The sequence below is a fragment of the Siniperca chuatsi genome, linkage group LG14, assembly GCF_020085105.1.
Source record: "Siniperca chuatsi isolate FFG_IHB_CAS linkage group LG14, ASM2008510v1, whole genome shotgun sequence".
Taxonomy (NCBI): Eukaryota; Metazoa; Chordata; class Actinopteri; order Centrarchiformes; family Sinipercidae; genus Siniperca; species Siniperca chuatsi.
Window position 1 is genome coordinate 25,771,070 of NC_058055.1, and position 13,170 is coordinate 25,784,239.

Genomic DNA, 13,170 nt, shown 5'->3' on the forward strand with positions numbered 1-13,170 from the left:
CTGCAGCCTCCATCCCTGTGTGAATAAAGCTTTTTTAAATATTTGGACGTGCTGCAGTGACAGACATTGGTCCCACTGGATTATGTCAGAGCTCTGCGGTGAGTCTGGAGAGTCTCTGAGCAGATTATGAATCAGGGTGAAAATGAGTGGGAAATGTGTGGGAGAGCAGCTGTAGGGAGTTTGAGAGGTGATGAGTGCGTGTGTGTGTGTGTCCATATGTCAGTGCAGATGAGGCTCTTGGGGGACTGAGTGTGTCGGTGCCTGGGGAGTTGGGTTTTCTGTGTGTCAGTTTGTACTGTACATCAGATACAAAACATTTCTCTGCACTGATATCACCAACACACACTCACACATACGTACTGGACTCATCACAATGGTCATACAGGTGAGGTGAGGTTGTGTCATTATTACCAAAACTTCTCCATGATTTATTTTTCTCTGTGACAGTAAAGACTAGAAAATGTATCTCCTCCAAATGGGGCATTGGAAAAGGCATTTCTAACCAAATGCTGCACACGTTTTATGATAATTTCAAAACAAGACTTAGAGTCTACAGCCATGCTAGCAGCTCTGAGAGGCTGTACTTAGGCACAGAGATGCTTTGAGCTAAATGCTAACATCAGCATGCTAACATGTTCACCATCTTAGTTTAGTACGTTAGCATGCCAATTCAAGGTTCAGCTTTATTGTCATTATACAATACAGGATTGCACAATGAAATGCAGTTGTAGAACCCTCCACTTTACAGAAACAGAAAATGTATAAACAAATATTCAAATATCTTAAATTAGAATAGAAGAAAACAATAAAATAGGCAATAAAATAGAACAAAGTATATAAAAGTAGCACAAAGGGAAGTAATAAAAAAGGGAAAGGAAGATATATAATTACTTATATACATACATATATATATACAAAAAATTGTGTAATATCTGTAATATGCAAGTTGCATAACAATTCAACTAGTTGATGCTGAGCTATTTCACTGGATAAGTGAAAACTTTGACCTGCTGGTGGCGCTAGAGGAAAAGTCAGAGGAAGTCAGTAGGATTCATCCTCTGGGGATCATCAATATCTGTACAAAATGTATTGACAATCTATCCAATATTTCTTTAGATATTTCAGACTAAAGAAAGAACACTAGGTACTCTTCTGGTTGCAGAAACTTGTGGCATGTCATTGCTTCCACCTACAGTACTATGAGAGTGATGTTACACCCATGAATCTCTTCTGTCTACACACTTTTGTCAGCCACTATTTTTATTCTTTATTTTTAGGTCTTTCTGGTGGAGTGGAGGCATGCAACGGAGGGTGACAGATACAGGAAATAAAACAAGAAGAAGTGCAGCTGGTGCCATAATGTGATTATACATTTAAATAATTCCCTTTACTGGTTTGAGTTTGGGGTTTTTTTTTAACTTGTGGTTTCAATTCACGTTTTTAAATGTGCAAATTCTAAATGTGCATGAACATAACTATTTTGATTCAGAGTGTTGATTCAGTCTGGCTGACTATCTCTTCCTTGTTATTGGTTTCTGTCTCGCTGCAATTCCTCTCCATTTCTTCCTGCCGAGGTTTGTCACTTCCGTGTGTGTGTGTGTGTTAAGCAAGTGTGTGAAGAGGGATAACAAGGGCAGCACTCTGCCAGTCTGAGTGGGCTGACTCATGGTGAGTAGGGAGACAGAGAGAGGCAGGTATTTACTGTGATTTGGCTTCTCTTTAATACACTCCCCTGTGTTTTGGGGCTTTGGTTGCACTGCTGAAGTTAACATCCTGCCTATAAAACAGACTGAATTAAGGCCTGGATGGAGGGAGAGAGCACCGGGGAAAGAAAGAAAAACAGAGGGAGACAGGCAGCAATACAAGAGGAACAAACTCCTTTAAGGCTCATTATAAACTGTGAGGAAACACAAGATCCAACACAGAGAAACAAACTGTATTATAACTGGGAACACCGGCAGCATCAGTGAATAATGTCTCACATCCACAGCTGGTGTGAACTCAGACTCAGAGGAAGGTGAAATGCAATAAGCCAAAAGTAATAATAACAACTTGCTGACTGTAAAAAAAAAAAAAAAAAAAAAAAGAGGTGACTGTAAAAATACAATTTGTAAAAATGGTGGAAAAATAATTTAGATCCTTCATTTAAGAAAACGTGCCAATGCAACAACGTAAAAATGCTCAGTTACAAGTCAAGGTTCTACAGGCAAAATCATACTTAAGTAAAAGTCCAGAAGAATTATCAGCAAAATGTACTTCTGTAGTAAAATGTCTCCTGTGACTGATATACGATTCTATCTGGCATTATTAGATTGTTAATACTGATCCATAAATGTTAGAGCAGCATTTTATTGTCGTAGCTGCTTGAGGTGGAGCTAGTTTTAACTACTTTATATACAGTTAGCTAGTTTAGTCCAGTGGTTCCCAACCTAGGGGTCGGGCCCCTACAAAGGGTCACAAGATAAATCTGAGGGATCGTGAGAGGAAGAAGGAAAAAACAAAGTTCTGATACACAAATGTTTTCAGTTTTTGGACTTTTCTCTAATCTTTTGTGAAATTGAGTTTTGCCTCTTTCAGCTTATTTAAATGAAACCATGTGAGAAGTTTAGAGGTGAAATGTCTCTTTGGTGGAACTGCTAACAACTCAGACATCTGAAACATGCAGGAGCCCCAACTAGACACTTTTTTTTCAGGGTTTCTGCAGGGTTCATCAAATTAAATTTAAGACTTTTTTAATACCACATAGACCAAGACCTGCAGACAGTCTGTTCTTCGTAAGGGGTCAGAAGCACAAACGCACAAAGGTTGGGAACCACTGTTTTAATATATAACACTGTATTGGATTTTATAATAAGTTTATTACATAGAATAATGTTTTTTTAATCTGAAAAGTAACTTGTAGCTACAGCTGACAGATAAATGAAGTAAAAAGTTAAATATTTTTAAAGTACAGCACATGAGTAAATGTACTCGCTCACTCGAGTCCACTCCCCTAAAACAGCGCCAAATCTGGCAGCCACATATGGACTTTAATCTTCGAAGCACCTGAATAACTAATTGTGAAGCCTAAACACATAATTCAAATACCACAGAGGTATATTTAAGGTATTGAAATATTTTACTTTGCAAACCATTTATCTGGATTTATGTGGTTTAATTCACCTCTTTGAAATTTCCAGGTGTTCAAAAACTGTGTTCAGTGGGTGTTTCTGTACACTTTCTGTACAGTGAAACCAAATACATGTAATGGATTGTGTACAGTAGACTGTTTAAATGACCAGACTTCAATTTTTAAATTGATCAAAACAAAAATCATCAGTCAGTCAGATCATTCAGTCTGTACGTTCAGTCGGGACAAAGACGACTCTGGCTCCATCTAGTGGGCACTGAACAGAAACAACTCAAATTTATTTGATAAGAATCAGACAGTAGCTTTTTGTCTAATAATCTGATGTCAATTTCTCATTTAATAATTAGTGACACCTGTTAAATTAGGTACAAACTGAGACTTTAATCATCCCAGCTGCAGCCTGCAGAAGACAAATGAGTCGTGACAGAGAGCATGATGGGAAGGAAATGACAAAAAGTAAAAAGCTAAATTATGTAATAATCAATTTAAATATCAATGTAGACAGACAAATGAAATGTAATTATTAATTGGCTCACAATTAGACGCATTTAATTATTTTTACTATTTAAATTGAATCATTTAAATGCAAATTGACTTAATCAACTTATAATGGTTTAAATGTACAGTACTAGTTATGCAATCAATTGTAATAATCCACTGAAAAGCCTGTAATTATTACACTGCAGCCTCTACTAATTAAATATTGTATTTAAAGTAGAAGCTACAGTTTATGGTGCTTAGAATGAGTGACTATTTATTTTATGACATTACAAGTGGAAATATTCCAGCTGTCCTTTGCCTCAATAAAAACACATCTTCAACCTGAAATATCTTGCATTTTTGAATTTTACAAACATTTCTGCAGGTTTGCACCAACATGAGTTTGTAAACTTGGAGCCACTGGTACATCCAGCAGGGTTTAGGTTCAACACGTTTAACAGATGAAAACTCAACTAAACAGTGGTGGAAAGTAACTAAATACATTTACTCAAGTGCTGTACATGAGTTAAATTTTGAGGTACTCGTAATTTACTATTTAGTATTTCCATGCTATGCCACTTTGTACTTTCAACTCGTTCTGATAAGCTCCTCATTATGGCTCCTTTTCTCTCTCTCTAAAACTTTAAAAGGACTCTATTCCAGACTAAAATTACTTGATAGGTTATAAGAGGGATATGTTTTACACTGAAGTTTTACAAGTTAAACAACCTGCAAAATAACTTAACTACAGATGTTGCATAAATATAGTGCAGTCTAAATTGCTCTATTGTAATCTGATTTTGGATTGAAAATATTCATATGCTGTGTCTGAAATTCTGAAAAATTCTGAAACAGACATGAAATGAAGATTAAAGAAATTTTAATTTGCAGTAGAAAGAAAAATTCCCAATAACAGTATATAATCATTAAAAAAAAAATACATCCAAGGCAGGAAAAGATGTTTTCATCCACATGTATGTTTAGATTGCATTGAAAATACAAATCTCAGCCACAAAATGACCAGCATTCAGCTGCTTATGTTTGACAGGAACTCCCACCTCTTCACAAATAACAAAAATATACAAAACAAGGATACATCAACCTTTAACCTCATCCACATGCGGCCAGTCATAAAACTTCTAGTGAGCTGCTTTTGGTCCACATCTGTAGATGAAGATGTGATGTAACAACACACTGCCATCACTACAGATTCAGGCTTGTTTAATGACTGATGTGTGTGTGTGTGTGTGTTTGTGCGTCGAATGTAGGAAGATAAAAGTGAGAGGAGTGATTTGAGGCACTTCAAGTGTTTGGCTAAATCAATTGAGAAACTTTTAATCACATTCGACCGACTGATGTTACTGTGTATGTATATTGACCAAAGTGTTCTTAAAAACTAATAATCTTATGACTCCGGCCGTGTTGTGGTTTCATTGTCCACAGAGGGACACTTTTCTAATATAGTTGACTTGTTTTGACCACATTTTTCATGATTTACAAAATCGGTAACTTACTCAGACATTACAGCTGCTTTTACTTGGTCGTACTTAAAAAAGGAGCAGTGTGTAGGATCCCCCCCAAGCGTGTAGGAGAAACTACGGTGGCCGCGAAACTCACAAAAAATGCGAACGGCTCTACTAGTGTTTGGTTTGTCCATTCTGAGCTACTGTACAAACATGGCGGTTTCAACATGGTGACCTCCGTGGAAGGACCCACTCCCATGTAGATATAAACGGCTCATTCTAAGGTAATGAAAACATAACGATTCTTATTTTCAGGTGATTGTACACTAATGAAAACATACTTATAAATATTATATTCCATTTCTGCCAATAGATCCTCCTAAATGCTACACACTGGTCCTTTAAGTGGTCTATCTGTATTTCCACATTAGCCCAGTAAAAGTTAGCCCTTCACCAACACGAGGCCAGAGTGTTTCTCATCACAAAACTGAGTTTTTTTGCAAAATGATGGATGTGAGCCTCGGGGGCTGTGTGGCAGTTAAGCAGATTTGTCACCTAGTATTGACGCTACAATGATTAATTGATAAATCAATTACCTGGTCGACTGAAAATTTATCTACAATTCTTTTGATAGCTAAATTATTTTTAATGATTTGTCAAACAAAAATTCCCAACATTTCAAATGAATTTGATGGTTTTCTGTTTTATATGAAACTGAAAATCTTTGCATTTTGGACTGTTGCTCGAATAAAGCTATGTGAATATGTCACCCTGTAGGAAATTATCACAGGTATTTTTCTCTGACATTTTATAGACAAAATGGTTAATTGATTAATTGAGAAATAATCTGTAGATTAATCAATAATAAAAATATCCTATGACCTTTTATGGTCACTCATTTTAAATTTCAATACAGCCTATCACACAGCACAGCTTTCTTAGTCACGCCGTGACTTCTGATCATGAAACTGAATGCCTTCCTGGTAAAAGGTAGTATTTACAAGCTGCAATTAAATCACTATTTTCTTTTTCTTTACTCGGCCCAGAAACAGAAAATATGTAAATGAGAGCAACTATAATGTGTATTAAAATACTGAATAGGTGATCACAGAGAGCAGGAGGTTCAACAAGCTGAAACTCTGCAGAGGAACCAGCTGTGTCTATCCTGCATGATGAAAATGTTGTCATTAGCAAACTCGAATAGAACGAAAGACGCAGCCAGATCCAGTGGACATTGTCCATAATATTTACCATTACTGTAAAGAATTTGGGTTGGGGAAAACATGTCCAACCTCCTGAGTAAGAATTGAATTAAACAGGCATTTGACTTTATCTTTCCTAGTCAGAAGTAGGGACTAATCAATTATTTACATTCGGTTGTCAGTTTATTATTAGGTACACCTAGCTAAAACTAGCTAATACTTTCCAATAAATCCTACCTTCATGAAGGTTATAAACCGTTTCAGAGAGGCTTTGATTCAACTTTAAAGTAACATGGGAACTATTTTGATAATCGATTAATTATTTAAGTTATTTGTCAAGCAAAAATTCCAAACATGATCTAGTTCCAGCTTCTCAAATGTCAATATTTGCTGCTTTTCTTAGGTTTCAGACTGCTGGTTGGACAAAACAAGTGATTTTAAGACATCACTTTGGGTTTCAGGAAGTTTTCAGTTTTCTGGCTTTTTACACCAAATGATTCGTTCATTATTTGAGAAACTAATAATGACTATTATCTGTAATTGCAGCTCTAATCTGAACACTGATTTTCTATTTCTAATCAATCTCGACTTCTATGTCTACAGGCTTCAGTTCTCGGACAAACATGATGTCCGAGTTATCATTAAGGTCCAGCTTGCCGAAGCCGTCCTCCGGCTCCTCTTTGCAGACTATCTGTGAGGACTCGGCGACTTCGAAGGGCAATTCAAACACTTTGTTCAGATAATCTCCCTTTCTGCCATTTTTTCCTGCTATGGCTATCACCTGAGATGCAATGGACCAGGCAAACTCCACCTTGCGATGGCTCTGAGAGCTCAGATCGAAGTTGTACTCCAGAATCTCGTACAGAGCGGGAACGTATCGGTTGCAGTTTTGTCCTACATACTGGTGCATCTCAAGGAGGACTCCCCTCGTCAGCAATCGCAAATCAAGTTTTGTTTTGGATTCTGATTTAGAGCTGACGTCAAGGTCCAACCCTATTTTTTTGCAGATGTGATAGCTATTGACCCTTTTCACCTGTCGCACATTTCCATTGAAAGGCCCTATTTCGCTGCCTAGCTTTAAGTCTTCTGTATCCAGATCCTCCAGGCCGTTGCCAGTTGGTGGTTGTGGACCGGGCTGTGAGTGACCATTCAGTGGGACAACCATATTTAACCACCTATTTATCTTTGGTGATGTGTTTTGCCTTTTCATCATTTTAATTTTCTGTGTCGCATACCATCTCTGGATCACCTGTGCAGCCTTGGTCGTACCACTTTGCAGATCAACGTCAAAATTGTGCTCAAGGACGTCATTAACTGTCTCACGGAGCGTACCACACAGCTCCCTGATAAAGCTGAATATTTCGAGCACAGCGCCCGTGGTCAGGACAGACAAATCCAGCTTCTGGCTTGCCAGACGTTCTTCTCTCAACCAGAGGTTGAGACCTAACATTTTACAGAACGGGTGTGGCTCCACAACTGCCTGCTGGCTTGTAGCCGAGGCTGCTGAATCCCAGTTTGTCTGTTGCTCTGTCTCAGCTTTCTGTCCAGTTTGAAAATCACTGTTCACATCAACCATGTTGTAAACTTCAGGGAAGTGAAAGGGACTGCTGAGAAACTCCATTTCCTGTCTAGCAGGGTGGTTCTGAAGAATCTTTTCTTTTGTTATGATGTAAAATATAAAATTGCGCTGATGCAGTTCATCTTGGAAGACCAGGTTAAAGTTGTTGTCCAGAATGTCAAATAAGAAACTGCGTAAACTCTTTGTCATCGTAGTTGCAAATTTATAAACCTCCCACAACACGCAGTTGGTGAGTAGTTGTAGATCCACGTTCTGTTTGTTGCCTGAACCCACATTAAAGTCTAAACCTATTGCTCTGCAACGGGCAAACATGTCATTCACTCTGCTAGACTTCAGAATTTGTTTTGAGCGAGTAGCACGTCTCATCCACAGCTTCTGTTTGTGTGTTTTATTTATGTCCTCACTTTTATCTTCAGAAAACAGTTCCCAGACTGCTTTTAGAGCCGTGTTCTTCTGAGGAAGGTTAAACAATTGAGAGTTATGGAAATTAGTCCGAGGCTGCACTGGGGAGACGAAAACTTCCTCCTCTTCCTCTTTTACATCCAGAAACACTGTCGACTTTGTTTCTGCAGCTGTTCCTGCCAAACGACTTTCAAACTCAATGTTTTCTGGTCTGGCCTCCGTACCTGACAGCATTTCTGTCTCAAAATCAACTGGACACATGTATGACAGGTCACCATCCTGCCAAATTTCTTTCACATCACTGTCCCTGTGCCTCAGCGTTTCCCTCCTCTTACTGGCCATTGTTAGTCTTTCCAGTTCTTGGTAATCTGCATCAGCGTTTTTTCTCTTTTTACGATTATGTTCCCGTTTCTTGGTCTGCACCGTAAAAGGCTCCTTTCGGAAAGCGTCCCTGTCCTCGGCCGTTATGCAGGCGTATTTTCGCTCCATCAGCTTGGTTACTTGCATACGGAACAGCATTTTATCCAACTCATGACCGAAGTTTTGCTTGACCAAGTCGTTAACTATCCGAGTGTGTGTTCCACAAAGCACTCTGGAAAAGTCAAGCAGTTCCATCATCACACCATTGGTTACCAGATTTGGGTCTAGTTTCTCTTTGGGTGTGTCATCTGGACGAACAACCAGAGTCACACCAAGTTCTTTACAGAAAGGGTAAACATCATCTGTTAGTTTTAATCGGACTCCTCCTGGTTTCTTTATAACGAACTCACAGCTCGCCGCTCCGTTACTCTCTGTCTTTTGATTTTCTGAAAACTGGCTGTTCTTGCTGCCATCAGTGAGGACTGAACTATCCACAATTTTGTTCCTTTTAGGGTAGTAGCGTCCTGACTGCTCTGACCCAGTGGACCCCATTATAGTTTGTCGGTCTGGTAGTGGAAAGGTTTCTTTCCATCTACGAGGTTTCATCTTGATTTGTTCCTTCAGCAGCTTTATTTTATTGTGAACGCGTCTTGCGTAGTCATAGCACTGCATGTCATTGTCCACGTCCACACTGAGGTCAAAGTTGAACTGTAGCATTTCGAACAAGAAATACGTCTCGGACTTAGTCACCGTTTTGGCAAAGTCACAAAGCTCCAGCATCACAGCGTTCGTCAGCAGACCCAGATCTAACTTTTCCTTCCTTTCCAATGCCGCGTTGAACTCTAAACCGATTTCAACCGACTCCGGAAACGGGACTGCGCCTTTCTGATACCTGACCCCATGGTGGATGCGGCGCTGCCAAATGTAGTCATCAATGCCATCCATGTTGTCATCCAAACCCCAAAGCTGACAGAAGCTGTTGAGAGTCCTCAGAACACGCCCTCTCTTTGTGTCCTGAACAACATCCCAGGAACTGGATCCAAAAAGACTCCCAGTCGACTTCTTTGCAGAGGAAAACCAGATACTGTCTCGTAGAGAATAGTTACTGCATCACTGTGACATCTTCTCAGTCTGTGAGTAAAGACAGAACATGAAGTTTGAGTTAGTTTAGTTTGTTAACAGAGCAGTAGAGTTTATAATCCTAAAACTGAGACACGTTATTTGATTAAACAATAAATGAACAAGACTACAAATCTTCCCAGACATTTGATACCAACTTTCAGTAGTACAGTACAGTACTGCTACAGACACAATGCGGTTAGTACTAAAAAAGTATCAAGGTTTAATATTCTGCCCTAATAAACCCCAAGGCTCAGTTACATTTACAGTCTGGATCTTCCAGTCAACAGAGTGGAGTAGTATTGTTATAATAACGAACACCTACTTTTTTTTTTTTTTTGAAAACCCCATAGCATCGTTATATCCTCTGGTGGCTTTCTTTTCATAAACACATATTTTACAGCCATGTGTTTTTAAAAACCCTGATAGAAATCTAAAACGTAGTAGAAACCCAAACATTTCTGAAAATACAAAATATGTCAGGACAAATTTTAAATAAGTATAAATTATGTTTATATATGCCACACAAAACACCCACAATAGTTATCACACAAACATAAAAGGCATGTCATTGTTGATATATTGAATATAAGCAGTGAAATAGAAAGTTCCATTAAAACGTTATAACAAGCCGATACACAAGTTAGATGTGATACTGTCATACCAAGTGTTCGGTTTTGTTTTGTTTTTTTACTTCAAAGCTTCTAACAAGTGAAAATAATGAGAAAATCTAGGTTCAATGGGTCACTTTGCATCATAAACAGTAAAAAATAAAAGCTGCTGAGTTGAAGCAATATAAGTCAGTACACAGCCTTCACCACTTAACAGGTATCAACTAGATTGAGTATTGAAGGCTTGTGAGAGCGCAGGTAAAGGAGTAATGTTAAACAGTTAAACTTCTGACATGTTTATGTCCTGCTTTAATTCAATGTGGTCAAAAATATTGAGATTATGGCTTAAAAAAAGTCAACTGACAGGAAATTACTGTGATTAATCAATGGTCAGCCTTGTTAATAAGTACATTTACTCAAGTAAATTACAACTTTGAGGTACTTGCATTTTTCTTGAGTATTTTCATTTTATGCTACTTTATACTTCTACTCAACTACGTTTCAGAGGGAAATATTGTAATTTTTACCCCACTACATTTATGTGACAGGTATCAGATTAAAAATTAGGCTTGTGATCCCCTTACAAGAAGCAGTGTCTATTTGATGCCCATTGACATGTTTCAGATATCTGATTGATGATTGGACAAAAAAGTAAAAAAAAATAAATACAGATTAGAGTCACGTAACTTTGTTTTTTTCTTCTTAACCATCTCACAACCCCCAGATTTACCTTGTGAGCCTTTGGAAGGTGCTCGACCCAAAGTTGGGAACCAACGGATTAAAGTACCTTATTATACAGCCTATAATATATAGTAAGACATTTCAAAATACAGCAAAATACATTTCATACATTTTCAATTATACATCTTTTGTTACGTGTACATGTGCTTCTATCTCCCACTGGCATTGCGTCCTACTGTTGAAACTTTATACAATTATTAATAGTTTTAAAAAGTACTTTATTTCCGAGTAACAATATCGTTTTTACCAATGGCCCCTGGACGCAGCATTTCTCCTAAGTGCTCTTCTATATGCTTCAATTCTACGTCAAAATGGCGGCGACATGCAAACACAACTTCTCTATCAAAGTCCAAAATACTCCAGTTAATATGATACTTTCGGGATAGGGCGTGAAACTTCTTAACAGTTTGCGATAGTGATGTCTGCTAACAGCGAACATCCTGACCTGTTTACGAAGCCACAAAAACCAAAATCGGCGTTAATGCTAACGTTAGCCTCTCAAAGGAAAGCTAACGGTTAGGTTGTCACAGCATGCGGGGAGAGGCGTTTAGCACACAAAGGCTAAATGCGACCACTTACCAAAGACTGGAACACAAACCGGTAGTCAGCCCAGTTGTTGAAGAGGTTGGTGAAATATGTGGTCATATTATTGAGACCACAGATCCTTATGAGATGCTGCAGCGCTGCAACACGTCGCCCAACAACAGAAACACATGTAAACTCCCCCAAAGGCGTTCGGGGACGCAACGGAAATTACGCTTTTACAGATTACCAAGAACGGACAGTCATCCGATCTGCTCAAGAAGCATCAGAAAGCTACGTGTAAATCATAGCTAAAGTTTGGTTAGCTTACTTGATAGGGGATAAAGTATTAATATAAACTCTTAAAAAACAAACAAAAAAAAGACTGTTTCCGCCCGGTCTCGAACCGGGGACCTTTCGCGTGTTAGGCGAACGTGATAACCACTACACTACGGAAACTCCGTGGGAGAGATATATTCAAGAACATACAGGAAATTATGCTCATGTGCAGTCTTATACTGTACAACTAACCATAACAGTCTAAACAACGTTCAGACATTTGTATGTATACATGAAAACACGCTAAGTACAACTGCTTGATTTTTATCGCCGATTAAATAAATTAACATGTCTGACGAAACGTTAGCTGGCAGATTTGATCGATTCATAAATAAAACAAAAATAAATTTAAAAAAAAAAGTGTTTCCGCCCGGTTTCGAACCGGGGACCTTTCGCGTGTGAGGCGAACGTGATAACCACTACACTACGGAAACTGACATGTACTGAACTTTGGCATATATCAATAAGTAGTTAGCGTAGTGGCTCTGTATAAATACAAATGTATAAATATGCTATTTTGGGGGATTAATTGCTATGACCGACAGATTATCTAATCATTATTAGGTGTTACACTGAGACATTTTGTTCTCCCATGATCGATCTATCTATCTGTAATCTGTATGTGTAATATCAAATGCTGTTAACTAGTCATTGCAAATACTGATTGTTAATACGAATATAACTGTATGATTATATAATATGCATTGTGTTTTGCTGTGCACAGGAGATAATGAAGATTAACTTCCTCTAATTCAAGTCCTGGACCAAAGCCGGTGGACAGAACCCATGAGAGCTGCCCCGCGACCATGCTAACATGGTACAGGGGGGGGTGCACTGACCCCAACAGCCTCCTTCATCCTACCGTATGCCAACATATTTCCAGATACTGCGTGTGAAGCATCTGGCCAAGTTAAAAAATAATAATAATAATAAACAGCTCCTCCCTTAATACCAGTTCAGAGAAGGTTTTGGAGACATTGTGGCAGAGTTTGACCACAGGCAGCCAAACGGTCAGTGTGCCTGTCACAACCCTGCCTCCTGCAACTCTCAACCCCCATGAATGTGTCTCGCATGGCCATAGCATCGCATGTAATTGTCCACGCCGAGGTCAAGTCACCGTTTTGGCAAAGTCACAAAGCTCCAGCATCACAGCGTCTAACTTTTCCTTCCTTTCCAATGCCGCGTTGAACTCCAAACCGATTTCAACCCGACTCTGGAAACG

General features: G+C 38.6%; 1 protein-coding gene and 2 non-coding genes across 3 annotated transcripts; all 3 read right to left on the reverse strand.

The window, feature by feature from the left end:
- Positions 1-4,473: 4,473 nt before the first annotated feature.
- On the reverse strand, positions 4,474-11,932 carry LOC122888289. Its single transcript, XM_044222577.1, has 2 exons — positions 11,667-11,932; positions 4,474-9,747 (listed from the first exon to the last, which is right to left on the reverse strand). The coding sequence occupies exon 2, from the start codon at positions 9,559-9,561 to the stop codon at positions 6,850-6,852; it is 2,712 nt and encodes a 903-aa protein (XP_044078512.1). The 5' UTR covers positions 9,562-9,747; positions 11,667-11,932; the 3' UTR covers positions 4,474-6,849.
- Positions 11,933-11,995: 63 nt separating this feature from the next.
- Positions 11,996-12,068, reverse strand: trnav-aac. Its single transcript has one exon. It is a non-coding gene; the product is annotated as a tRNA-Val (tRNA).
- A 241-nt stretch (positions 12,069-12,309) lies between these two features.
- trnav-cac lies at positions 12,310-12,382 on the reverse strand. The gene has a single exon. It is a non-coding gene; the product is annotated as a tRNA-Val (tRNA).
- Positions 12,383-13,170: the final 788 nt, after the last annotated feature.

Coding starts and splice junctions, on each gene's coding strand:
- LOC122888289 (XM_044222577.1), bottom strand. CDS start 9,561: ATGGATGGCATTGATGACTACATTTGGCAGCGCCGCATCCACCATGGG.